The sequence below is a fragment of the Eptatretus burgeri genome, chromosome 7 (genome assembly GCF_056783735.1).
Source record: "Eptatretus burgeri isolate ZD-2024b chromosome 7, Ebu_testis_v1, whole genome shotgun sequence".
In the NCBI taxonomy this organism is placed as follows: Eukaryota; Metazoa; Chordata; class Myxini; order Myxiniformes; family Myxinidae; genus Eptatretus; species Eptatretus burgeri.
In genome coordinates this window covers 88,393,769-88,421,268 of record NC_140967.1, presented here as the reverse complement: position 1 = coordinate 88,421,268, position 27,500 = coordinate 88,393,769, and the positions used below count along the sequence as shown (strand labels likewise).

At 43.9% G+C, this 27,500-nt stretch overlaps 1 protein-coding gene across 3 annotated transcripts in view; it reads left to right on the top strand.

Annotated features, from left to right (window-relative positions):
* Positions 1–27,500, top strand: part of ITPK1 (inositol-tetrakisphosphate 1-kinase) — a 96,008-nt gene that overhangs the window by 52,646 nt on the left and 15,862 nt on the right. For all 3 annotated transcript variants that reach the window (XM_085889497.1, XM_085889496.1, XM_085889495.1), the window contains 3 exons: positions 2,829–2,927; positions 3,357–3,397; positions 21,616–21,781. In XM_085889497.1, coding sequence (XP_085745623.1) covers positions 2,829–2,927; positions 3,357–3,397; positions 21,616–21,781 — 306 coding nt within the window. The remainder of the gene's footprint in view (positions 1–2,828; positions 2,928–3,356; positions 3,398–21,615; positions 21,782–27,500) is intronic.

Below are 27,500 nucleotides of genomic sequence, written 5' to 3'. Positions count from 1 at the left end.
CACCACCATTCTCAAACGACGCCCGCCAACAACCAAACTCCCACCACCTCCACCTTTCTACCACACGCCGGGCCATGGGTTGTGAATGCGTTCCTTTCGCCTCAAGAATCGGATCAGGAAGGCTTCACGCCCCCTTTTTATCCATCCAATGACTGAGCATCGGGTGGCATAGCCCCGCCTCCGAACCCGCTTTGATCCAGAAATTTACATATACTGTACGCCCATCCACCGGGCTATATAAGCGTGAGCTCACGGAAGAAGAAAGGGGCGCAGTACGTCGGCAGAAAACCAAGTGGGCGCAGCGGAGTTGCAGTAGCAGTGTTGGCAGTCAAGCAGGAAGTCGGTGCGCAGTACGTCGGCAGAGAACCAAGTGGGAGCAGTGGAGTGGCAGTGGCAGAGTGTCGGCAGAAGAAGTCAAGTCTGCAGTGTCGGCGGGGCAGTCGAGTTGGGAGACGGAGCTCGAAGCCGACGGGAAAGGCAGACGGGGAGCGCTGGAGAGAGCTCGCCAACCACGCCAGGGGCACGAAGCCAGGCGCAGCTATGCTGACATTGCGGCTTGCCCACCATCGCGCCACGAGGGCACAGGTAAGACCCTTCGGTCTCGTGGACCTGGCCGCTCCTCCAGGTTCCACGCGCATTAGGCCCACGGGCCCAGTCTGACTCCCTTGCCTTTGAGGGAGTCTTTCCTTTGCTTTTGTGTGAATGCGTGTTGTGGTGCCGTGTCTTGTAAAGTAGAAACTGTTTAAGTGCATGTAAATAAACATTGCTTTATTCGGTTGCAATTCCTACTTTCATTGCTTTGACTGTAAATTGCATTCTTACTGTATGGCTGTGAATACGTGCTTGCCTTGTCTGAGTGTGGAATAAATGTGCTTGTCGAACTGTTCCCCGTTTCGTTGCGTCCTTTCCTTTGTTTGAAAGTTCCATCTTGCATCACAGAAGGAATTGGTAGAAGGGTGTAAGCACCCGGTAAATAATAATATGTTAGACAGAATTGACTGAATAATTTGTGGTTTTATATATACTGTATTTTAATTCTGGTGGATGTGCAAACCAATGACTCTGAGCCTATACACCACCAGTGTGCACAACAAAAGTGCACGTAACTCAAAATTGCATTTATATTGTTGCGCATGTATATATATATATATATATATATATATATATATATATATATATATATATATATATATATATATATATGTATATATATATATACATACATACATACATACATACATACATACATACATACATACATACATACGTGTGTGTGTGTGTGTATACTTGTATATTGGTAAACCTCTGCATGCACTGATTCGACCCAAGAGCTCTTAAACAAGAGATCATTCAGCATGACACGTGCTGTGGTTATGTTTACCCCGTTCAGACACAATCATGCAACTTGTATTTATATACATATAGATAGATATTACAAGCCATGTCGGTTGATTTATAACACATTTTTGCACCCAAGAAGAAAGAAATGTCTAAATTGGCTTTGTTTGGGACCGAACTGTCGCTAGCTTATGAGTCAGCGACTTTAACCACTCAACAATGGTGACCTTTACGTGATAAACCTCGGTTTTTAATTTTAATCAAGAGCCCATCCTTATATTTTTATAAAGAGCCCGTCCTTCCAGAGCCAATCCTTATCCTTTTATAAAGAGCCCTTCCTTGTGGAGCCCATCCTTGTTCTTTTACAAAGAGCCCATCCTTATCCTTTGATACCGAGCCCCTCCTTACAGAGCCCATCCTTATCCTTTAATAAAGAGCTCATCCTTATGGAGTCCATCCTTGTCCTTTTATAAAGGAAGTAGGAATTGGAATGTTGCTGGAAAACACAAACAAACCCACAAACAGACACTTTGCAAATTATATAGAGAAAGATAAATAATGAGAAATGAACAGGATAGAACCATCATAAATATACGTGGAAAAAATTACAGGCCGAGACCAGGAATTGGACCCAGGTCCTCTGGCAAACTGTGCCAGTGCTCTGCCATCTGAGCTATCTGGGTGAGCCACTGGCTGAATAACACAATTCTTCCACATATGGTGTGGTGGTCGTATGGCAGCTTAGCTGCCGGGGTAGCTATCATTTCTTGAAGCGAGACTGTGTCGCTGATGCAGTGCCCCTCTACCAGTACACACACTTGAACTGGTACTCATTTCGCCGACCTCGGAAGGATGACAGGCTGAGTCAACCCCCTGGTGTATTAATTCAGTGGCCCAACGGGGCTTGAACTCAGGACCCTAGGATCCCAAGCCGCCACCCTAACCACTGAGCCAACACCAGGCTTCTTCCTCATATAATAGTGCCACTCTCTTTCCCCCACTGCTTCCAGGGCACTCACTGCCAACCATAGGAGCAGCTCGGACCTGCTCTCTCTCGAGTCTTCCCCCTGTGGGGGGACACATTGATGTCCGCTATTAAACACCACAGGGGGCGTAGTAATATAATGAGAAATGAACAGGATAGAACCATCATAAATGTATGTGGAAAATCATAAGCTAACTGTTTCAATCATCCCCATCTATATGTTTCTTTTACCTATCCAGAAACCCTATCTGTCCCCTATCTTACGGTATCTTTTACCCGGCAATTCTAGCCCTTAACCAATTACCCCACACTATTCCTGAGAGGGAAGATGTTTGTTTGTGTGTTTTACGGCGACGCCAAAGTAAACATGTATTCGGAGTCCTGCTTCCTCTTCCTCTCGCCCACAAGGACAAACTCTTTGCTAGTATTATATTAAATATATACCCAGAAAATTCACCTCCAGCTCATAATGCATAACGTGTGCTTTTAACTCTTGTCACTGCAGATGGAATTATCAACATACCGCCATTTGTGGAACTAAGGACAACCAACCGAGATGAAATAATTAGACGCCTTAACAACAACTGCATCACCTTTCCCTTTGGTTGGTGTCACATTTTGGAGGAATGATTTATACTCTCTTCTATCTTGCACTTTCTTGGTGTCCTGCTGTTGTCAGAGTGGTTTAACTTTAGAACGGTTTCATCGAGTCATTATATCATCACTTTCGAATGTGAGCATTCTGTATCATGTATGCATTTTTGGTGGCTGTTGTGACATTTGATGTGATTGATGAAATGAGTTGCATTAGTTTTTACATATTTTGTTGTGAGTGGATATTGACAGCTGGATGTTTCAAAGGTATTGGTGCATTGGTGGGGTTCAAATTTGCATGAATGTACATTATTGATTTTCCAAAAACTTAAAAAATGTAACCATGAATCAGGTTTTCGAAATGTCTTTTGCCGTCCAGGCAAAGCAAGCATTGCTGCTGAAATCTGATGTACTTTCTGGCTTTTTATTGTCTTTGCAGTTTGCAAAAACGTCGTCGCCCATGGCTCAAATTCACACGAGGTATGAATCAAATTTCAATGTGCACAGGTGTGTGTTTGGATAACCATCTCAGAAAACCCATGTGCGAATACTTGCTGCTCATCCTTATCAGTCGAGGAATTTTGTTGGATTCTGGGACTATCCCATTCCCCCATTGACTTGAATGTTAACTCAGGGAAAAACTATTTGACCCTGTCAATAAAAAAGGAGTCAATGCTTTTTTCTCATCCTGCACTAGCTTCTCTGCATTCAATTGTTTCTGGGACCAAGCTCTTCCATGAGCCTCAACTATGCATCAAAACCTTTTTTTTTTACCCCCATTTTATTTTACCCCCCACCCCTCACCCCTAACCACCCACCCTCCACCCCCTTTCTCTTACCCATTTATACCCCCATTTGGACAGGGATGCCTTCTCTTTATATCCCTACCTATGAATAACACTCCCTTGTGCTGGAAAACTTTAGATTTAAAACTATTTCAGATATCTCGTCCATTAAAAAAATCAGTTTAAGCAAAATTACTTCTACATAAATGACCTCAAAACTCTGGAAAAATATAGAGTCAAGCAAAAACCAAACCAAAGAGTGGAGAAAATCACAACCTTGGTATTTAAATGGGAAACATAATGAATGTGGACAGTATCATCAAAGGCATAACCAAGACAACCGTAAATAAAGCACACAGACTGAGGTTTAAAAAGATTTAATGGATGTCAAGAAAACAATGGAAAAATAATTTACGAGAATTTTAAAATGATATGTGGTTCAGGAGGAGCTCAGAGTAGAACGCTCAGGGAGCTTTATCATTTTGTCTCAACTCAACAAAGATATTTAGCCCAACAACCAAACCCCACCATATGATTTATCAACATTCTGGATGGTCATGAAAGTTATAAGCCTGGCTATTTATAAACCCAACAAATATTTATTGGTATCCTTTTTGAATTCATTTTGAAATACGAACAAAATTTTATTTTAAACACAAAAACCTCATGTATAAATTGGCAAGAGATTTCACCGTGAAGATTTTATTTTAAAAACAAAAATTTTATGCAAAAATAGATCTGAGAAAAATCATCTCTTGCTGATTATATATACTTTTGTGCTTAAAATAAATCTTCTAAGTGATCAGTAAGATATTTCACCAAGATTACATTTTTATGACAAAAGTATCTATAAATCAATGAGATTTCACTCAGAAAATTTTATTTTAAACACAGAAGTGTATATATATATATATATATATATATATATATATATATATATATATATATATATATATATATATATATATATATATATATATATATATATATATATCCTGGAAAATCATGTTTTTTGTTATATAAATATGGTGAATATAACTCATTGCAATGTTTGCAATAAGGACTACAAATATTACAACAAACATTTACAATCATGCAAACACACATTCAATATATTTCTACGAATCAAACCAGCAGAGCAAGAACAACAACATTGTGATATATGCTCAAAGGACTTGTTAAAATGTAGTTATAAGAGACATCTTCAATTATGCAAACACAAAAAAACTCACAAGATACAGCCGTGCTTGTTCTTGAAAAAACTGATGGGGCATTTAAAGATCATATAAAAATAAGAATTTTTTGGTTTAAACAGTGAGAACCAAAATCGGTAGCTGAAACAATTGTGAAAGTCAGTTTGGCTGTTGAAACTTTAATTAACAAGAGCCTGAGGGAATTTAAAACCATTAAATTATATATGGGAGTAAAATAATTTGACAAAGTAGACAATGAAAGAAACGAGTTGAAAGAAGAAGCACCTTATATGAGAACAAACCCTGATTTCATTTCTTCATTTCAAGGTTTCCAAGATTGTAATGTTTATGATAAACTTCAGAGGTATGAAAAAGATGTTGATGATAACACAGAAGGAAGTGGATTTAACATTAGGAAAATCATTTTCTTAGATATACACATCTTGAAATCAGATCCTCTTAAAACTTCTTCCTGTATTGACTTGCCAAGAGTAATAAAACTTTAAAAAGCAGTTGTAAATGTTCAAAACAATGACAACAAATGCTTATTCTGGGCTGTTCTTGCTCACTTACACCCCCCACCATGGAAACCGGAATGAATATGGCATTATGAATATATGAAAATACTTTAAATGTTAAAGGATAAGAATTTCCAATGAAGTTAAACGATATCTCTAACTTTGAGAAAATGAACAATCTCTCTGTTAATGTATATGGACTAAAAGATACAAACGAAGTTTGAATATTAAAAATTTCAAATAACGATAAAAATGATGAAACACACATTGACCTTCTGTACTATAGTTTGGAGGAAAATTCACATTATGCTTACATCAAAAATTTATCAAGACTGACTGCTTCTCAAGTATACAATCAAACTAATAAGACATATTCCTGTAAGCGAAGTCTCAACTTCTTTCACACAATAGAAAGATTGGAACATCATTCAATATTTTGCTCAAACCACAAGTCAACTGTAGTCAATATACCAAAAGTGGATTCAGTGGTAGATTTCAATGATATAAAGAAATCCATAAAGCATCCATTTGTGATATATACTGACTTTGAAAGCATTCTCGAAAGATAGACACTACTTCTCCAAATCCAAATCAATCCTACACCAGGCCATATCAAAAGCATACTCCTTGTAGATTCTGTTATTCTATCAAATCATCTGTTGGAGACCAATCTAATAAATTAGAAATGTACAGAGAAGAAGATCCCCCTCAAGAGTTTGTAAAACGATTACAAAAACATTGTATTCAACTAACAGAAGTATGCAAAAAACTAAAAACCAATGAAATTAACACAATATGAGGAAGAAGAGTTTAAGAACTCCAATGTTTGTTATCTTTGTCAATATGTAATCAGGAAAGAACCAAAAGTTAGAGACCATTGTCATCTTATTGATAAATATAGAGGACATGCTCATCAAAGTTGTAATCTCAATTTTAAACTCCCTACTTTCATTCTGACCACATTAGCAACTGAAATTTATAAATTCTGACCACATTAGCAACTTCAAATATTGTGTAATTGATACATTGAGTGGATCCAGTGGTAGTGTGTGTTGGTAGAGTATGCTTCAGGGGGAACTCAGCTCACAAATTTGGAGCCAGTTAAGTGTTGCAAAAGCACCAATTGCACCAATATTCTTCTCTGGAATGTAGTCAACATGCTGGGTTTCTGAACATGCTGGGTTTCTGAACATGCTGGGTGATACCATCAATGAACATGCTGGGTGATACCATCAATGGGAGGAGGTAAATTTGTGTGAAACATTGGCGTGAATACAAGATCCTGAAAGCAATCCGCTTCCAATGCTGAGTTTTCTTAAAAACAAGGAAGGAAAAATATTTAATTAATTTTAGGTGCAATGGCAAACCGACCAGGATAACCAAGTAATTACACACGTACACACACACACACACACACACACACACACACACACACACACACACACACACACACACACACACACACACACACACACACACGTACAGTCATCCCCCGTTTATTGCGGGGGTTACGTTCCAAACCCCCCCCCCCCCCCGAGAAGTGAAAATCTGCGATGAATGGATGCCTCCCAAAAAAATCGACTCGTCTGGTCGGCTTGGCAATGATCGAGTTTGAGGTGCCGGAGATCGACTAGTCTGGTCTCGTCGGCTTGGCAATGATCGGGTTCGAGGTGCCTGAGATCGACTCATCTGGTCTGGTCGGCTTGGTAATGATCGGGTTCGAGGTGCCGGAGATCGACTCGTCTGGTCTGGTCGGCTTGGCAATGATCGGGTTCGAGGTGCCGGAGATCGACTCGTCTGGTCTGGTCGGCTTGGCAATGATCGGGTTCGAGGTGCCCGAGATCGACTTGTCTGGTCTGGTCGGTTTGGCTGTGCTCGTCCAACCGCGGCAAACCTCTTTCCTTCCCGAAGCATATATTGAGCACTTAACCTTCTCCTGGAGCATCAGGACCTTCCTCTGGCGCTTCGGTTCCTTGTCAGAAGCTTTAGAAGGTGCAGGGCGTTTGGGCGGCATCGTAGGGCTTGGAGAAAAAACGTAGAAAATATTCGAAGTTCACAAGCGAAACTTTGTCTCGTGCGTTGTGTGACTGGTTGAGCACCTCGCGTTATAATTTATTGCTTAAATAATTTATATTTCATATATTATTACCGCGATATACCGGGGGAATCCGCAGAAAAAAATTAGTTAGGTTCCAAGGGAAAACCCGCGATGAACCGGGTGCGCGATAGGTGAACCGCGATATAGCGGGGGATTACTGTATATACGTATATATATATATATATATATATATATATATATATATATATATATATATATATATATATATATATATATACATATTGTACTTATATACAAAGCTCTCACCATTCATCGGCTCTGGGGAGGGAATCTTTAACCACTGAAGCCTGTTTGAATGTCTTTTTCGAGCTGGAAATACACACAAGTTGCTTTTTATGAGCAGAATTCTGACCCCAAACCCATGATGAATATTAATGGAATATTAATATTCATCATTTAATAGCCCCCCCTCTCCACGACCACATGATAGTTTTGAATATTACTAATTAAATTAAATTAAACTAATTAAATTACCTGTCAGATGGCAGTTCTTCGAGTGTGTCCGAAACCTCGGACATGAATGTTAAAAGCAGATTGCATCCAGTTTCACCAGCGTTAGAGTCATTCAAAATGTCCTCAAATAAATAGATCAACTCACTCCTAGTTTTGGGAAGAATTTCCTTTTCGTTAATGAATTCTGCAAGGGTTTGCTGTGAAAATAAGGATATACATTACTTCATCTTCATACAACAGAGTCGTTTGGATAGCATTATATTTAAAAAATAAATGAAACTTTACCTCAACACGGTCGATTGCTGAATCCACTTGTTCCAGTTCGAAATATACATCAGTATAGAACAGTGGTTCTTAACCTTTTTGGCCCCACGACCCCATCAGACATTATTGGTCAGTACCGTGACCCCCGAAACAAAAATTGAAAAAAAAACAGCGGATTTATTAAAGCATGTCTGCCAATACTCAATCAATGGGATGGCTGAAATTGCTTCGCAGCCATCAGGCGATCAAAACGAGGACGAATGCTCAACAGGCAGCACCTCATGTCAGCGTCGATCATAAGCCTATTGCGTGCCTTCGTTTTCAGAGTTACCATGGTTGAGAATCCAGCCTCACAGCAATTGGTTGAGGAGGACTGGACCAATATGGTCAGGGCCCTTTTCGAAAGAACAGGACAGTCCTTCACTTTCAGCCAAAACCTGGCAAGCTCTTGTTCCATGAAGTCACTCTTGAGCTGCGCATCTTCACAAATTCGGTAAAATTCAACCTTCGCAGCCACGTCAGTATCGCTGATGGCAACAACGGAACGGAAAAGGGTCGGATGATCCACTCATCATGAGAGCGGTCTTCCAGTCTGGGGAAGTAACATTCGATGGCTTCACTAATTGCCAGAAGGTGGGTTGAAATCTCCTCGTGGAAGTGGCATTCAGCATCTGGCGTAGCATCCAGGAGAGTCGTCATCTCAGTGAAGATAGTCGTGTCACAGTCCTGGCCTTTTCTCTGGTAAAGGTGAATCTTCCTCCTGAACGCTGCCACTTTGTCACCAGCTGTGTGTAGCACTGGGAGGTTTCCTTGAAGTGACAGGTTCAAGGAATTCACCTCGGCGAAGAAGTCAGCCAAGTAAGCAACCTTCATCACGAACAGTTCATCCTGCATCTTTTCATGAAGCTGATTCTCCTTCTCGGTACGCCCTTTATCCAAGAACAGCGCTATTTCCTCTCGAAGTTCAATCACACGATTGAGAACTTTACCACGTGAAAGCCAGCACACCTCTGTGGAATATCAGAACAGTGAAATCGGCGCCCATTTCTTCACACATCGCTCTGAAGATTCTTGAGTTTGTTGCGCTCCCTCGAATGTGGTTCACAATCTTCACCAAATCTGAAAGCACTTCTCAAAGACCAGGAGGGAGAGTCTTCATTGCTAAAACATGGTGATGTATCATGCAGTGGGTGAAGGAGACATGGGGAGTGACATCCTTCACGAAAGCTTTGAAGCCGGATCTGCATCCGACCATGGAAGGTGCCCCATCTGTACACAGCCTGACAAGTCGTTCCCAGCCAAGCTCACGTTTGATGAGGAAGGCTTCCAGCATTCTGAATACATCTTCTCCCCGAGTGGTAGTGGCCAATGGCTCTGAGAACAGGTACTCCTCTTTCATGGCTTTTTCTGTCGAGGTAACGAACGTAGACTAGCAGTTGGGAACATGAGGCAACATCTGTTGACTCGTCCAGTTGCAGTGAATACACTGGACTGCTCTTCACAGTGCTAACTACTTGCAGCAGAAGATCATTACTCATATCCGAGAAGATTCGACTTTTGACAGTGTCATTCGAAAGGGAAATGTGCCTGAACTTGTTTGACTGCTGTTCTCCCAGCACCAACTTCTCTGCTTCGAGAAGGCATGGCTTGATAAGCTCTTCACCGATGGTGTGAGTTTTCTTAGTCTGTGCGGTTTGATAAGCAATCCGGTATGAAGCCAACAGCGCTGCTTCATTTTGACGAGCGCAGTGACCCGTCGAATCGATGCGGGAACCCTTGAGTGCGGCTTCTTTTCGTTTGAAATAGTCCTCAACAAATTGATGTTATTTATGACCCCTTCAGGACCCCCGGAAAAACCCCAAACGACCACCAGGTTAAGAATCTATGGTATAGAACATATGTTTTGACTCAAAGTCATAATCGTCCCATGATAGCGAGTCATCCATGATCGAGTTTGAGATTTCAAACACGCTGTGATGATCAAGGAAAATAATTAATATGTGAAATGATTAATTGAGGTACTCCATAGCTTTTTGAGTAAAATTAAGTAATTGCACATAGATATACTTATATACAAAACGCTCACCTGTCTGTTGGCATTTCTTCAAAAAATCACCATCACAGCAGATACAGGAGTTTTGTCGAACACTCCTCCTCCTCCTCCTCCTCCTCCTCCTCCTCCTCCTCCATGGTTTAGATAGAATTGAGAGTAAGGAGGGGCATGGATCTTTCCAGAAGAATGTTGAACAATGTGGTGCTGGTACTTTTCCACCTTCCACGTGCTATAGTTGGGAGGGAAGGCCTTGGACCTCTTCTGGGTTTACGCACACGTTTTCCAACCAAAATGCGATAAGCCCCAGAATCTCTCAAAAATACCTCTGTTTGAGCTGAGATGATAACTATAAACATTAAATGGGAAAACCGGCTCAGTTGTAGTCTGAAAAGACCAGAACCACCCACTGCCTATTTCAGTGTCAACTGCTACACCACAATCTACAGCATCACTCGGCTGACATGGCTTTAGAAGTCTTCTTTTCTTTTTTTTTTGGCAGGATTGTCAACTCCACAAGCAAGTGCCAAGGATTTTGCTTCTGGAGTTATTTTTCACAAAGGGCATAAACCACAAAGAAAGAAGGAGGAAGGGTAAACAGGTTCTTGTTTCGCTGTATATACTCTTCCAGAGTTTATCTATAGGTCGGCATATAAAGAGAAGGAATCTCTATTCAAATGGGGGTAGAAATACGTAAGAGTAAGAGAAAGAGGGTGGAGGGTAGGGTGGGTGGTCAGGGGTGAGTGGTGGGTGGGTAGTTTTTGATGCGTAGTCAAGGTTCATGGAAGAGCTTGGTCCCAGAAACAATTTAATGCAGAGAAGCTGGTGCAGGATGAGTGGAAGAGGTGGGGGGAGGAGAAGGAGAAGTTGGTGCCGGAGATCTGTTTGTAAGAAAAAAAAAAAATTGACTCCTTTTTATTGACAGGGTCAAATAGTTTTTCCCTGAGTTAACATTAAAGTCAATGGGGGAAATGGGATAGTCCCAGAACCAACAAAATTCCCATACTCTTAACGAATGCGGTACAACGCTTCATGTGCGAGGCATGTCAAGACAGTCACTAAGTTAAAATGTTTGTGTTTTGATACTCTCCTGCCATTATGAAATATCAATTCTTGTTGTAACTGTTGTGATCTATTCATTCATCCCATCCCATAACCATAATATCCCCTTCCAAAGCATTGGTATTGCTGAAAAAGTCTTCGAGGGGGTGATTTGTCCTTGCTTTCTCAGGGCTAATCAGGTGGGAATTCTGAATTTGGCCTGGGTACCGACACACAATGGCCGACTATTTTTAAAAGATGGTGAGGTTTTCGATGTCCACCCGGAAGGATGTTTCACTCTTTGATACAATGCCCTGTCTGTGAAGCACCGATCCACTAGTTTATAGTCAAGTTGGGAATCACAGACGAGACATTTCAAAGCCAACTCATATGATGTCTCCGAGCTATACTATCAGCCCATTTTGTGATGCAGGACTATTACCTTTATGCAAATTTATGTCTCGTCTCATTGGAGTATTTTATCTTCTGCTCTTGTTGTGTGTCGTGGCACATGACATAACAAAGAATAATTTCATTTTGATGTGACACCCTATTCGGAAAGACCCTCTTGGGTTCACTCTGAAAAATAATACATAAAACTCCCCACTCTCCCTCCCAAATCCATATTTAAGCTAAGTATGATGATAAACATTACTTTTTTAAGTCATTTTACATATTGTTTCGGCAGTCACATCGGCCAATCGGCCCAGACGCACCGAGCAGGATCGAGGGCCGAATCACACCTTTGCCGAGCTCAATTTGGTTTGTCCGAGGTCGATTGAGTGACATATCGGATTCCTCCTCTCACCGAGCCACTCAAAATGCAGACCTAGAGTGGTTTGTCGTGCTCGATAGGGGAGGGGGTTGGACTTGACCACTAATCGTTCCACCAAATCTGTCCTTTATAGAACTTACAAGCCTCTACTGGTTTTCGATCATGGTGACTCGAAAAACTCAAATGAGACCCAGTACTTTAATGTGTACATTCAAGAAAGAGGAGAGGGTGAATGAACAAGGAACACGCAAACTTTATATACAAACTTATTCACCAATGCCGAAATACATTTCCCGAGTTTCTTACGGACGGAAGCGTCTTAAGTAAACTAATCCTCAATGTGCCCTCAAGCACACCACAGTCGATGGACGAGCTCAAGAACAAGACGGAGGTACCAGCTACGGGCTGTATGGGCAACGTGAGGTTCTTTTAAAGGGTCAATGGCTCCACAGCCCGATCATAGGATTCAGCGCATGCCACACTGATGAACGTCCCCGTTCTCATGCAAGCGAGAGATGGAAAAAGCAGCTTGGCTCTCCTTGCTGCATGCACTGGATTGGATTTCCACCAGACTGTAATGTTACCTCTGGACAACCGGACTTATATGGGTGGGTACACGGGCCTTATATGGTCACCCAGGACTCTCTGCCTTGTGATTTTGCCCCGTCCTGTCTGCCCCAGACCGATTAGTGATTTGGCAGTATATCATGAGGAAATCCCTCCTCTGAACCTCTTGACTCAAAAAGTTCCAGGGTCATGCATTTGCACCACAACTCATGCCTCATCGGTGTTGCAAGGCCAAATTCCCCTATAAAGCACATATAAGACGGATTACAAAGGATAGAGCATTAAAAAGGGTTTCCAAAGAGAAGCAGTTTTAGACAAACATTAGGGAGGGAAGACAATAGCTGTTGATATAAATATCAACGTATAATCCCTTATCACAATTAAATTATCTCACTCTTATGCTCGTAAAACTACTAAGGGAATAACTACCATCAAGTTTTGAGAATAAGGCACACCCCTATTTTTAACCCTTTCTTGACGGAAAATAAAAATTACAACAATGTCCGAAGGAAGCGGTTCAGTTTGAAAACTAAACAACACAAGAAAAACTCAACAGCAACAAAAACTATTGGGTTCTTCTTCTTGTAATGGACTCTTCTTGGTTCTTTTGCAATGGACAGATGGACGGACATAACCAAATATTGAAGCAGCTTCACCGCTTAAAAATATGGACGCATTTTCCGGATCATCCTCACATCCGTACACCTAGTCGTATTTCCTTTTGTCACACAACTGATTTCATCAATTCATCCATCTTTTACTGAGTTTTGTCGACGTGGATGAGTCATTCTCATAATCCACGTCATACATCATCATCTTCATCATCACCATCATTGTGACATTATCATGGTTCACTATTTATCCTGATTACCATACCTTATCTAAAGACGGACTGTATATTATGATTGACAACTGTGATTACATGATATGAATTTCTGACATGTACATCAAGCCTGCTTCCTTATGATTGCATTTGTATTTACAAGTGCCCTGTGAAGTGCAAGTATTCAACATGTGCTGATGGATTTGAAGCAGGGATCAGATTACCTAAAGGAATTTTTTTTCCCTAATTCCTCAGACCTGTTTATAAGGCACGCCCCTGACTTTCAAGATTTCCCAGCATGAAAAAAGTGCACTGTATACTTGATATTTTATGGTACGAGGTCCTTCTAAAAAGTAACGGGACTGAGCCTGCTGTGTGCTCCACTTACACAACTTGAATGAATGGGTTGCATCACAGTCTTTCGCAACATTCCAGCAATATATATGATTGGTGATGGTTGACTGCGCTCATTGTGTGATTTTTTTTAGAGGTCGTGCTTTACACGTTGTCTGGTCTAAGTCGTCGCGCTATGAGCCGTGAGCAGAGAGCCAATCTGAAGTTTCTTGCCAAGCTTGGCAAAACACCTTCCGAATCATTTGCAATGCTGCAGCAAGTCTACGGGGAAGAAACGATGTCACGTACACGTGCACTTGAATGGCACAAGAGGTTCAAAGAGGGACGGGAGGAGGTTGAAGACGATCCATGGTCTGGAAGACCTTCAACGAGCAGAACGGCGGACAACATCGAGCGTGTGAAGCAGATGGTGCGCGCAGATCGTCGACTCGAGGTGCGGATGACTGCTGAGGAACTTTCCATCAACAAGGACACTGTCTGGAGCATCATCACTGAAAATCTCTAAATGCGCAAGGTGTGCGAAAATATGGTCCCCAAGCTGTTGTCCGAGGACCAGAAACAGCAAAGTGACAAGAGTCACTGTCTGTCAAGACATTATCGAGCGCCTTGAGGACGATCCAGATCTTCTCGGGAGAGTCATTACTGGTGATGACTCATGGATATTGGAATACGATTGAGATCAAATGGCAGAGTCGTCAATGGAAAAGTCTGGCATCACCAAAACCAAAGAAAGCAAGGATGTCGAAGTTGAAGGTCAAGGTGATGCTCATCGTGTTTTTTTTGAAATCAAGGGCATCGTCCACTTCGAGTTTCTACCACAAGGTCAAACAGAGAATCAATACGTGTACAAGGAGATCCTCCGGCGCCTCATGAGATCAGTCCGGGACAAGAGGAGGGATCTGTGGGAGAACAACGCCTGGGTGCTCCACCATGACGATGCCCCTGCTCACAGTGCCCTGAGCATCCGACAGTTTCTGGTGGAGAGGAACGTGCCAACTCTGGAGCAACCCCCGTATTCGCCATACTTGGCTCCTTGTGATTTTTTCCTATTCCCCAAGCTAAAGGGGGTGATCAAGGGGACCCGATTTCCTGATGTGGAGGCCATCAAAAGGGCCGTGACGACGGAGCTCCGGAGGATTCCAGAAGAAGCCTTCCGGGGGGGGCATCGAAGCGTGGAAGAAGAGGATGGCCAAGTGTGTGAGACTGGAGGGAAACTATTTTGAAGGAGACAAGCTGTGATTTCAATTTTTTTGGAATAAAATTTCTGTGAAATCAGTCCCATTACTTTTGAGAAGGACTTCGTAATTCTTAGCTACACAATCTTAATCCCAAGGAGCCATTTCTGTAACAATATGAAAGAAATGTGGAATTTTTTAAACCTTTCCACTCTCTGCAGTGGTCCCCATACGACCCCCATCCAATCCCCCTTTCTCCTCTTCTCTCCAAATCCATAATCCCTCACTTTTCTTTCTTATCCTTTCTTTTCTCAAATAACTATTTTGTTTGTTGTTTCTACATAGTCTTCCTTCCACCACTCCCCCCACATTTTTGTTTCCATAATACTGTATGCATGTTCAACGTGCCAAGGCACTTCAGAAAGGTGCACTGAGAGCGTTGTTGTTGTTGTGTTGCTTTAGTTTTCCTGAGATTATAAAAGTCGTTCATCCAGCTTTTACTTCACCAGAAACACCCGCTTCTCATGGGAATGGCCAGGGGGGTAGGCAGAGGAAGGTCATGTGTATGTACAATGTACATGTCCGCCATTTTCATATGCGTTACATGAGGGTCCCAGTGTGTGTTACAAATGGGGTTATACATCGAGTAAAGGTCACAATTGGGCCGAAGGGATGTCAGGGGCAATGTCACACATCACACTTGAAGCCTTGGCCGGGAAAAATGACATTAGGTCCCAAGATAGTGTTACGGATCTGGAAACCATTTGCATTCAACATACAGATGTCCCAAAAGTAAGTTATGTCGTTAAGAATGTGTGTAGTTAGATCCCCTTCCTTTTGTCTAGTGGGAGAATCAAAGGCGTGTGTTGCGATTTCTTTTAGTTAGGTTATTACATCTAACAACCATCCCATCTGCATGACCCCTCGGCCCATCATGATCCACCACCAACCAGCTGCCTTCTCGCACCCTGACGTGCCAAGGTAAGATCTCGCGGTTCCGGTTTCTCGGTTCCCACAAACGTTGTAACTCTTTCACGACGACCTTTGCAACATTGATACTGTTGCTCGTCAAGTATGAACCTGCGTGGAAGAGTGGCTGGGGTTTCCCGGCAGGGGCCGAGGCCCCGCCCCGGAAGGGTGGGCCGAAGTACCCTATCCAATCAAAGGCGGACAGTGAGGTGTGTTTCACCAAAGGCCCCTCCCCATTGAGGGAGGTCGATAAATCTCCGAGCACTCTCTGAGAGCGGAGAGTTTTGGTGGGTTTTTGCTGTCACCAAAGGGTTCTTGCTGTTACGAAGGGGTTACGAAGGTTGTTACGAGGACTGTCACGAGGGTTGAGCAGAAGGTCGTTGAGGCGGCGAACATGTCTCTGCTGGCCCTCTACAAGGAAGGAAAGAGCGACCCTGACCCCCCTCCGTGGACCCCGGCCATTCACCACCCGAGCTCCGCCACGAACCTCGAGTCCCACACGTGCGACTGGGGACCAAACCAGTGACCATTGTCAGGTTCTGCAGCACGGAGTACCCCTTTTCTCCGACGGCCAGGTACCCATCTGAACTCTGACCCCCAGCTTGTCTCTCTCCTCGGCTGCGAGGGTCCAATAAAGAACTGTGGGTTTCTTTTCATTTGTGTGTGTGTCTGCGTGTGGGCCCGTCTTTAAGTAGAACTGAATAAATGTTTTTGGAACATTGTAAATACTGCTTCCATATTCGCGTTAAGTCTTGCCTTTGTCTTTTACTGTAAATAAAACTTGCTAGAAACGTCCCCAATTCATTTCCTTCCTTTCTTGAATTGGTCCAGCATGGTTCGGATTTGAGTTTAGGTGGGGTTTTATCCCCGGTAATCGGATAATTGTAGCCGGGACGTCCTGGGCAGGCTTGCTCGACTGCATCTGAGCCGGCAAGGTGGGTGGCAGAGTGGTAGTCGGAAGGTGTAATTTTACCGCTGCCGGAAGAGTGAATCCGGTTCGGCCAGGCGTTCCGAGGGCGTGGATCCCCGGTAGCGAGACCGCGTGGTTACTTTGGTACAATGGATCTAGGCAAAATAACCCTACGCCACGCGGTTGAAATATTGGCGACCACGGTCGGTTAGACGACCTGTCGGCTCGTGGAGTTATCCAAGTGACGGCATACAATTCCGGGGAGTTTGGTGGGAGACGGCGCAAGCTTTCCCCACCTAGTGGTCGTTCTCGCCACCGACCCCCGGCCCACAACAATATGTTATAAACAATTTATGTGCAGTCCACAAAATCTTATGGCTGGAAAAATTGGATAGGCAATGGGATACATCATTCATACATACAGACTTATTTGAGCACCTTAGCTAGAGGCCTAGTAATTTGAGACGGCTCAGATCCGTTAGTCTGTGGGGAATGCAATAAGCATAGAATGCCTCCAGGACATCGGGTTTCCTCCAAATTTCTTTCAGTTTCATGTTAAACAATAGTAGTGACTGTTAAAAAAGGCAATCATACCTTGGAAAGAATTGACAGAATAGTTTGTGGTTATAATCATTTTTACTTCCGGTATGTGCGCCCCATGAAATTCCCCACTGAGCTATTTATAGACTTTAACACAGAGTTTGGCCAAGGGGAAATCCACCTTGGGCAGAGGGGCAAGTTAAGTCACTACAACCCTTAGTCCCCCCTGGCAAGTTTGGTTGAGATTCGTTATGTAACGATCGAATGTATCATGGTCCGACAGACAGACAGACACCAAATTGCATTATTTGTGTATGATGGGTTCATTGGGCACACCAATTCAAAATGTTTTATCAATGAAAACATTACAATTATCTGAACATGCGCACATTCATACAAAGACCAAATTGTAACACAATCAGACAAATTAAAAATGTGATTACTAAAAAAACTAGAAAGCATCTGCAAATACAAAGCCTGTCCATGTCCACGTCCATGTCGTACTCAAACTAAACTTGATGAAAACGAAAATAAGATTGGACATTTTATTAAATGGCGTTCTCCACATTCTCTCATAATAATGGTTTGTTGAAGATTTGATGACAAAAGGTCAATTGGTAAAAATTGTTACGGCCTGGACAAACACACTGAATCTCAATGGTAAACAAGGATTTCAATTAAAACATTTATGGCTCGTCTCTCACTTCACCGATGATGTCATCCTTGTAATCCTTTATTCCCCCATTGGGAGTAGAATGAGATGTGGCAGGTTTCAATTTTTTCCGATCAGCGGTTTCAGAGATGTAATGCTTTAATTTTTTTGCATTTAATCCGAGGTAGCTGCTATATCACATGACCTATGATGTCACAATTACAATTAAAATATTTTCCATGGTGGGGAGGATGGGGTCGCTCCTACCCTGAAAATTGTATCACTCGAACGAGTGGTTGCGGAGAAAACAAATGTTAAAACTAATCGAGCAAAAAAAAAAAGAAGCCAAAAAAGGGTCGAGCAATAATAATAATAATAATACCGAAAATTATTTTACCAAAATTAATAATTTATCTTCTCTATATTCTCGAAATAAAGCTTTGTTGAAAATTTGATGACAAAATCTCAAATGGTAAAAAAAAGTTACGGCCCAGACGGACACACAGACACACAGAAGTGATTGCAAAACCCCATCTTCCACTATGCGGGGGACGGGCTAATTAATTTTGAGAAAATAAACAGCCAACGCATGATGCAGGTTAGACCCACAAAGCAGAACACATTTACCTCCAGCTAAGATTTATTGCACAATTCACGGAATATGTCTTGCTTTATTGTTTTTTCTTTCATATAAAGATGTTCAGTGAATCAATGATCAAATCTTATACATATTAAAAAAAAAATTCATGAAAATAGGCTTTTAAAAATTTCAATCTCTTACTACTACCATTTCTTCAACTGCCCCTATTATTCCTACCTTGTGGAGTCAGCCGTGAGAAGTATTTAGCCCAAGTCTTTCAAGAACCAGCTGGCCAGGCCCAATGTTTGACGAAGCTGATTTGGGCAGAAATTTATAATTTGTTCATGGTGCTGGAGATAACTCGTCTCCTTTTTGCTAAAGACACTGTAGGGTGTTTAATGTTCATCGACTAATGCGAGCAGACGCGACTCCCAGTTTAACGTCCATCCGAGGGACGGCACACACATCGACGAATCCCCTGCCTGTGAAACACCAGGATGACAGTTTATATCTGTGTCAACATTTGAACCCAAGCTAGACAACTCAGAGACGAGTGTGCATACCTTTATAGATTATCCTGCTAAACTACTTTTGTTTAATGTATTTTTACCTTTTTTTTTTGAACTACAGGTAGTGGACCAAAAATGGGAAACACCTGGGTAAATGAGCGATACCAAGCAACGGTTTCCACACAGGTGTGGCCCATTTGTTAATTCAGCAAATAACATCCCAGAATGCTTCGGGTCATGTATAAAAATGCTGCACAGGTTTGGTTGCCTATAATTATGGCTCACATGGCTGCAAGAGGAGACCCCCTCCCAATGCCCCCCATCCACAGAGCACATGTGGTCGCCCAATGGTTTGATGAGCATGACACTGATGTTATCCATAGATCTTGGCCTTCTCAGTCACCAGATCTGAACCCAATCGAGCATTTATGGAATATTCTGGAACGAAGCCTGAGACAGAGTTTTCCACCTCCTTCAAACAGGTGTGAGTTGATTGACTTTCTTGCGGAAGAATGGTGCCGCATCTCTCCTGCAGAATTCCAGCCGCTGGTGGACTCTATGGGTCCATACAGGCCGCACTGGCCGTACGTGGTGTTCCAAAGCCTGAATAAGTCACTTTACATTTGTGTTTCTATTTTTTTGTCCACTACCTGTACATCATCAAATTTAGATTTGCGTCCCAAACCTTGATTTTTTTTTTTTTTTTTGCATAGCTAGGTAGAAAAATCCCTCGGAATCTCCGACATGATGTCAGGGAATACAACCTGCTGTATATTTGATACTGCATGTGCAGAATGGAAAATTGAAACATTTTAAAGTGTAAACCAGACGGCCTTCTTGGACATCCAGTCTCCTCTTGTTGATGTCCGTGCTAACGTACTATACCTGTATGATGATCAAAGGCCTTGTGGTTTCTAGTGGGTAAGTTGTTTTTCACTCGAGCATGTTTTCTGTGCCCTTAAGTGGTGTGTCCAAATATATAATGAATAGGAAGGCTGCGCAAGCTCTTCAAGTACCGTTCACGTGTGAAACCTTCTTACCCAGCCCAATAGAACTAAGGGAATACGACGCAATGAACAAACGTACGTGGGACATTGTGGTATCTCATGTGCTGTGAAAATGCTGTTCAAACTTCCTTCATCTCTTCATTCTGTACAAGTGATGTTCATGGCAGTGCCACTGAGAGCTATTTCTCTTACTTGGGTAAAGGTTTCCTTTGGCCTTACAACATAAGTGCCATTATCCTCCACCTGCGTTTTCAGGTTTTTTTTAAGTGCAAGGATACAGTAACTTGATTATAATAATTTTATCTCTGCTTTCAACATCATCTTTCAAAAGTTATCCACTCAATTTACCAACTGTGAATTGGTGACAATGGTCAATTCAAGTATTTCATGATTGCACGTGATTATCTTGGAGCTGGTGAGTGATCTGGTGTTGAGCATCTGCGAGAAGTGATTCAAATGATGGTTGTCGGGGCGATTTAAATTTCTACCATTTTACTTATGTACTTTGTAGATACCCTCCCCCCCCACCCAAACCCCTTACCCCCACGCATAGTGCTTTGCAAGTTCTCACTGCTGTAGACGTACCCCTTCCAAGTCCTTGCATCAATATGCCCCAAGCAAGGATTCCGCTGAAGTGAGCAAGCTTTGTAAAGATTGATTGTCAGTCATGCTTTGTGTGCTCAAAAGTTAATGACAGAACACTTAAAGAAATAGTCTTTCAACTTTAACTTTTTGAAGAAGAAGAAACAGCTGTTCGGTTCATGATTGAAAGCAGGACCGGTACCCAACCCAGGCCGAGTCATATTAAGCACCAAAACCAGATTGTTCTTTTTCTGGATGCAGCACATGGCTGTGGGTAGCACACTTTTTAGGGGACACGGCTGTGCCGCTGATGCAGTTCCCCCTGTAAGTTAGAGCAGGAATTTTTAAATTCGGTTTCGGGTGCCAGCGATAGCTCTTCTACTCTTTGCTGAGGATACCGTGGGATCTTCATCCTGGCAGATGGGACATCCAGGTTAATTTTCCATCCGAGGCACGGCACACACCTTGATGAATCGCCCTCCCTGCGGAACACCGAGGTTTTGTCATTTAGAGCTGGGCCAGCATCCAAACCCAGGCGAGACGGCTCAAAGGAGAGTGTGCATACCTCTAGGCCACCCTGTGTCAGCGCAGCAGATGTTTCAAAAGCGGTTTTCCATTTACGGTTAAAAGCTTATCTTTCGATTTTGTTGGCAAAAGAGCCACACTTGTCAGGAACATTCTCAACGTATGTTGTAAGAGCAAGATGAAATGGCTCTTTGATAACTTCCCAGGCACCCAGGAGTGGTGACAGGAGCCATCATGGTGGCGGTGACTCTTCAACAGGTGTACTCCCATGCTAACTCTGCCTTGGTGGTTTGGCCTGTCTTTTCAGATGGCCATAATCTTCAACGAGGATGGGCTTGTGGATGTGAAGCCACCGTGCGTGGCTCAGAGTTTCATCAACCACAATGCGATTCTGTACAAAGTCTTTGTCGTTGGCTCCATGTTCTTCATCGTGGAACGACCTTCGCTGAAGAACTTCTCCCCAGGAAAATCTGGTGAGTTGTGTAAATAATAACAGATTGTGTCAGTATGGTTGCTACACAGCGGTAATTAAACGCAAGACTATAAAATCAAAATGAGTAAATAAATACAAATTAACTGAGACGTCCTGGGTTGCTCTGTGCAAAGAAACTTGTTGCGTAGGATGGATGCCAACACCCCGGTGCAAACGTGTCGCATGTTACGCTCATTGTGACGTCTTGCTTTTGTGATTGTTTAATTTTTGAAAGATGTTGGCTTAGCTCTTCCCATTTGTTGTGGTTTTGAAAAGATTTTTTTTTTTTTTTAAATGTTTGTTGCACGCAATTGCACTTGATTATCCTATTGTGGCCTGTAATCTGCAATATCAAGTATTCAGGAAGGCTTTGTCTTGGGTTGATCTACTGATGAAGCTGGAAGATGTTTACTATGGGTGGCGCAGTCGCCTGGTTCCGGTAACATAGTGGGGTTAGGAAACCCAGAGCCTATCAGGGTGTTGTGCACTTTGTTCGATCAAGTATCACCAACATTTCGGGTTCCATGCGAGTTACTTTACCAGCTTGGACACCGCTCGGAAACGACTCGAATCATGGGTGGGGAAGCAAATAAATGTTTTCATGACTAAAGTTTATGATTTGGTTGTAAAAGAGAATCTTCTTATTCACGTTCACTTGCATAGGGGGGAAGTCATCTTCATGCAACCCAACAAAGCCTGGTGTTGGCTTAACGGTTAAAGTGGTTTGCTTAAGACCTTAGGGTCTTGAGTTGGAGCCCCTTTGACTGTTGAAATAACACCAGGTGGGTTGATTCAGCCTGTCATCTTTCTGACGTTAGCAAAATGAGTACCAGCTTACTAATAACAAGGGTACTGCATCAGCAGCACAGCAGTGCTTCCAGGCAATGATGCAACCAGCAGGCACAGGCTGTATACGAAACAACAACAAAAACCCAAGCTCAAGTTTCTGCTTTGGAATTCTGAGACGTGCCAAATGGCATCTGCAATATGGTGGAATTTTTGACACTCCCCCCTGCCCTTCCTATATTACACTCCTCCAACCACCACCATACCCCTCCCTATATTACACTCCTCCAACCACCACCATACCCCTTCCTATATTACACTCCTCCAACCACCACCATACCCCTTCCAACATGACAGTCTTCCAACCACCACCATACCCTTTCCGACATTACACTCCTCCAACCACCACCATACCCCTTCCTATATTACACTCCTCCAACCACCACTATACCCCTTCCGACATTACACTCTTCCAACCACCAACGTACCCTTTCCGACATTACACTCCTCCAACCACCACCATACCCCTTCCAACATGACACTCTTCCAACCACCACCATACCCCTTCCAACATGACACTCTTCCAACCACCACCATACCCTTTCCGACATTACACTCCTCCAACCACCACCATACCCCTTCCTATATTACACTCCTCCAACCACCACCATACCCCTTCCAACATGACACTCTTCCAACCACCACCATACCCTTTCCGACATTACACTCCTCCAACCACCACCATACCCCTTCCTATATTACACTCCTCCAACCACCACCATACCCCTTCCAACATTACACTCTTCCAACCACCACCATACCCTTTCCGACATTACACTCCTCCAACCACCACCATACCCCTTCCTATATTACACTCCTCCAACCACCACCATACCCCTTCCAACATTACACTCCTCCAACCACCACTATACCCTTTCCGACATTACACTCCTCCAACCACCACCATACCCCTTCCTATATTACACTCCTCCAACCACCACCATACCCCTTCCAACATTACACTCTTCCAACCACCACCATACCCCTTCCGACATTACACTCCTCCAACCACCACCATACCCCTTCCAACATGACACTCTTCCAACCACCACCATACCCTTTCCGACATTACACTCCTCCAACCACCACCATACCCCTTCCAACATTACACTCTTCCAACCACCACCATACCCCTTCCGACATTACACTCTTCCAACCACCACCATACCCCTTCCAACATGAAACTCTTCCAACCACCACCATACCCTTTCCGACATTACACTCCTCCAACCACCACCATACCCCTTCCTATATTACACTCCTCCAACCACCACCATACCCCTTCCAACATTACACTCTTCCAACCACCACCATACCCCTTCCGACATTACACTCCTCCAACCACCACCATACCCCTTCCTATATTACACTCCTCCAACCACCACCATACCCCTTCCAACATTACACTCTTCCAACCACCACCATACCCCTTCCGACATTACACTCCTCCAACCACCACCATACCCCTTCCAACATTACACTCCTCCAACCACCACCATACCCCTTCCTATATTACACTCCTCCAACCACCACCATACCCCTTCCAACATTACACTCCTCCAACCACCACCATACCCTTTCCGACATTACACTCCTCCAACCACCACCATACCCCTTCCTATATTACACTCCTCCAACCACCACCATACCCCTTCCAACATTACACTCTTCCAACCACCACCATACCCCTTCCGACATTACACTCCTCCAACCACCACCATACCCCTTCCAACATTACACTCTTCCAACCACCACCATACCCCTTCCGACATTACACTCCTCCAACCACCACCATACCCCTTCCAACATGACAGTCTTCCAACCACCACCATACCCTTTCCGACATTACACTCCTCCAACCACCACCATACCCCTTCCTATATTACACTCCTCCAACCACCACCATACCCCTTCCAACATTACACTCTTCCAACCACCACCATACCCTTTCCGACATTACACTCCTCCAACCACCACCATACCCCTTCCTATATTACACTCCTCCAACCACCACCATACCCTTTCCGACATTACACTCCTCCAACCACCACCATACCCCTTACTATATTACACTCCTCCAACCACCACCATACCCCTTCCAACATTACACTCCTCCAACCACCACCATACCCCTTCCAACATTACACTCCTCCAACCACCACCATACCCTTTCCGACATTACACTCTTCCAACCACCACCATACGCCTTCCAACATGACACTCTTCCAACCACCACCATACCCCTTCCAACATGACACTCTTCCAACCACCACCATACCCTTTCCGACATTACACTCCTCCAACCACCACCATACCCCTTCCAACATTACACTCCTCCAACCACCACCATACCCTTTCCGACATTACACTCCTCCAACCACCACCATACCCCTTCCTATATTACACTCCTCCAACCACCACCATACCCCTTCCAACATTACACTCCTCCAACCACCACCATACCCCTTCCAACATTACACTCCTCCAACCACCACCATACCCCTTCCGACATTACACTCCTCCAACCACCACCATACCCCTTCCGACATTACACTCCTCCAACCACCTCCATGCCCCTTCCTATATTACACTCCTCCAACCACCACCATACCCCTTCCAACATTACACTCCTCCAACCACCACCATACCCTTTCCGACATTACACTCCTCCAACCACCACCATACCCCTTCCAACATGACACTCTTCCAACCACCACCATACCCCTTCCAACATGACACTCTTCCAACCACCACCATACCCTTTCCGACATTACACTCCTCCAACCACCACCATACCCCTTCCTATATTACACTCCTCCAACCACCACCATACCCCTTCCAACATTACACTCTTCCAACCACCACCATACCCTTTCCGACATTACACTCCTCCAACCACCACCATACCCCTTCCTATATTACACTCCTCCAACCACCACCATACCCCTTCCAACATTACACTCTTCCAACCACCACCATACCCCTTCCTATATTACACTCCTCCAACCACCACCATACCCCTTCCAACATTACACTCTTCAAACCACCACCATACCCCTTCCGACATTACACTCCTCCAGCCACCACCATACCCCTTCCAACATGTCACTCTTCCAACCACCACCATACCCTTTCCGACATTACACTCCTCCAACCACCACCATACCCCTTCCTATATTACACTCCTCCAACCACCACCATACCCCTTCCAACATGACACTCTTCCAACCACCACCATACCCCTTCCAACATTACACTCCTCCAACCACCACCATACCCCTTCCTATATTACACTCCTCCAACCACCACCATACCCCTTCCATCATTACACTCTTCCAACCGCCACCATACCCTTTGCGACATTACACTCCGCCGACCACCACCATACCCCTTCCTATATTACACTCCTCCAGCCACCACCATACCCTTTCCGACATTACACTCCTCCAACCACCACCATACCCCTTCCTATATTACACTCCTCCAACCACCACCATACCCCTTCCAACATTACACTCCTCCAACCACCACCATACCCCTTCCAACATTACACTCCTCCAACCACCACCATCCCCCTTCCAATCTTACACACCTCCAACCACCACCATACCCCTTCCAACATGACACTCTTCCAACCACCACCATACCCCTTCCAACATGACACTCTTCCAACCACCACCATACCCCTTCCTATATTACACTCCTCCAACCACCACCATACCCCTTCCAACATTACACTCTTCCAACCACCACCATACCCTTTCCGACATTACACTCCTCCAACCACCACCATACCCCTTCCTATATTACACTCCTCCAACCACCACCATACCCCTTCCAACATTACACTCCTCCAACCACCACCATACCCTTTCCGACATTACACTCCTCCAACCACCACCATACCCCTTCCTGTATTACACTCCTCCAACCACCACCATACCCCTTCCAACATTACACTCTTCCAACCACCACCATACCCCTTCCGACATTACACTCCTCCAACCACCACCATACCCCTTCCAACATGACACTCTTCCAACCACCACCATACCCTTTCCGACATTACACTCCTCCAACCACCACCATACCCCTTCCTATATTACACTCCTCCAACCACCACCATACCCCTTCCAACATTACACTCTTCCAACCACCACCATACCCTTTCCGACATTACACTCCTCCAACCACCACCATACCCCTTCATATATTACACTCCTCCAACCACCACCATACCCCTTCCAACATTACACTCCTCCAACCACCACCATACCCCTTCCGACATTACACTCCTCCAACCACCACCATACCCCTTCCAACATGACACTCTTCCAACCACCACCATACCCCTTCCAACATGACACTCTTCCAACCACCACCATACCCTTTCCGACATTACACTCCTCCAACCACCACCATACCCCTTCCTATATTACACTCCTCCAACCACCACCATACCCCTTCCAACATTACACTCCTCCAACCACCACCATACCCTTTCCGACATTACACTCCTTCAACCACCACCATACCCCTTCCTATATTACACTCCTCCAACCACCACCATACCCCTTCCAACATTACACTCCTCCAACCACCACCATACCCCTTCCGACATTACACTCCTCCAACCACCACCATACCCCTTCCAACATGACACTCTTCCAACCACCACCATACCCTTTCCGACATTACACTCCTCCAACCACCATACCCCTTCCTATATTACACTCCTCCAACCACCACCATACCCCTTCCAACATTACACTCCTCCAACCACCACCATACCCCCTTCCTATATTACACTCCTCCAACCACCACCATACCCCTTCTGACATTACACTTCTCCAACCACCACCATACCCCTTCCG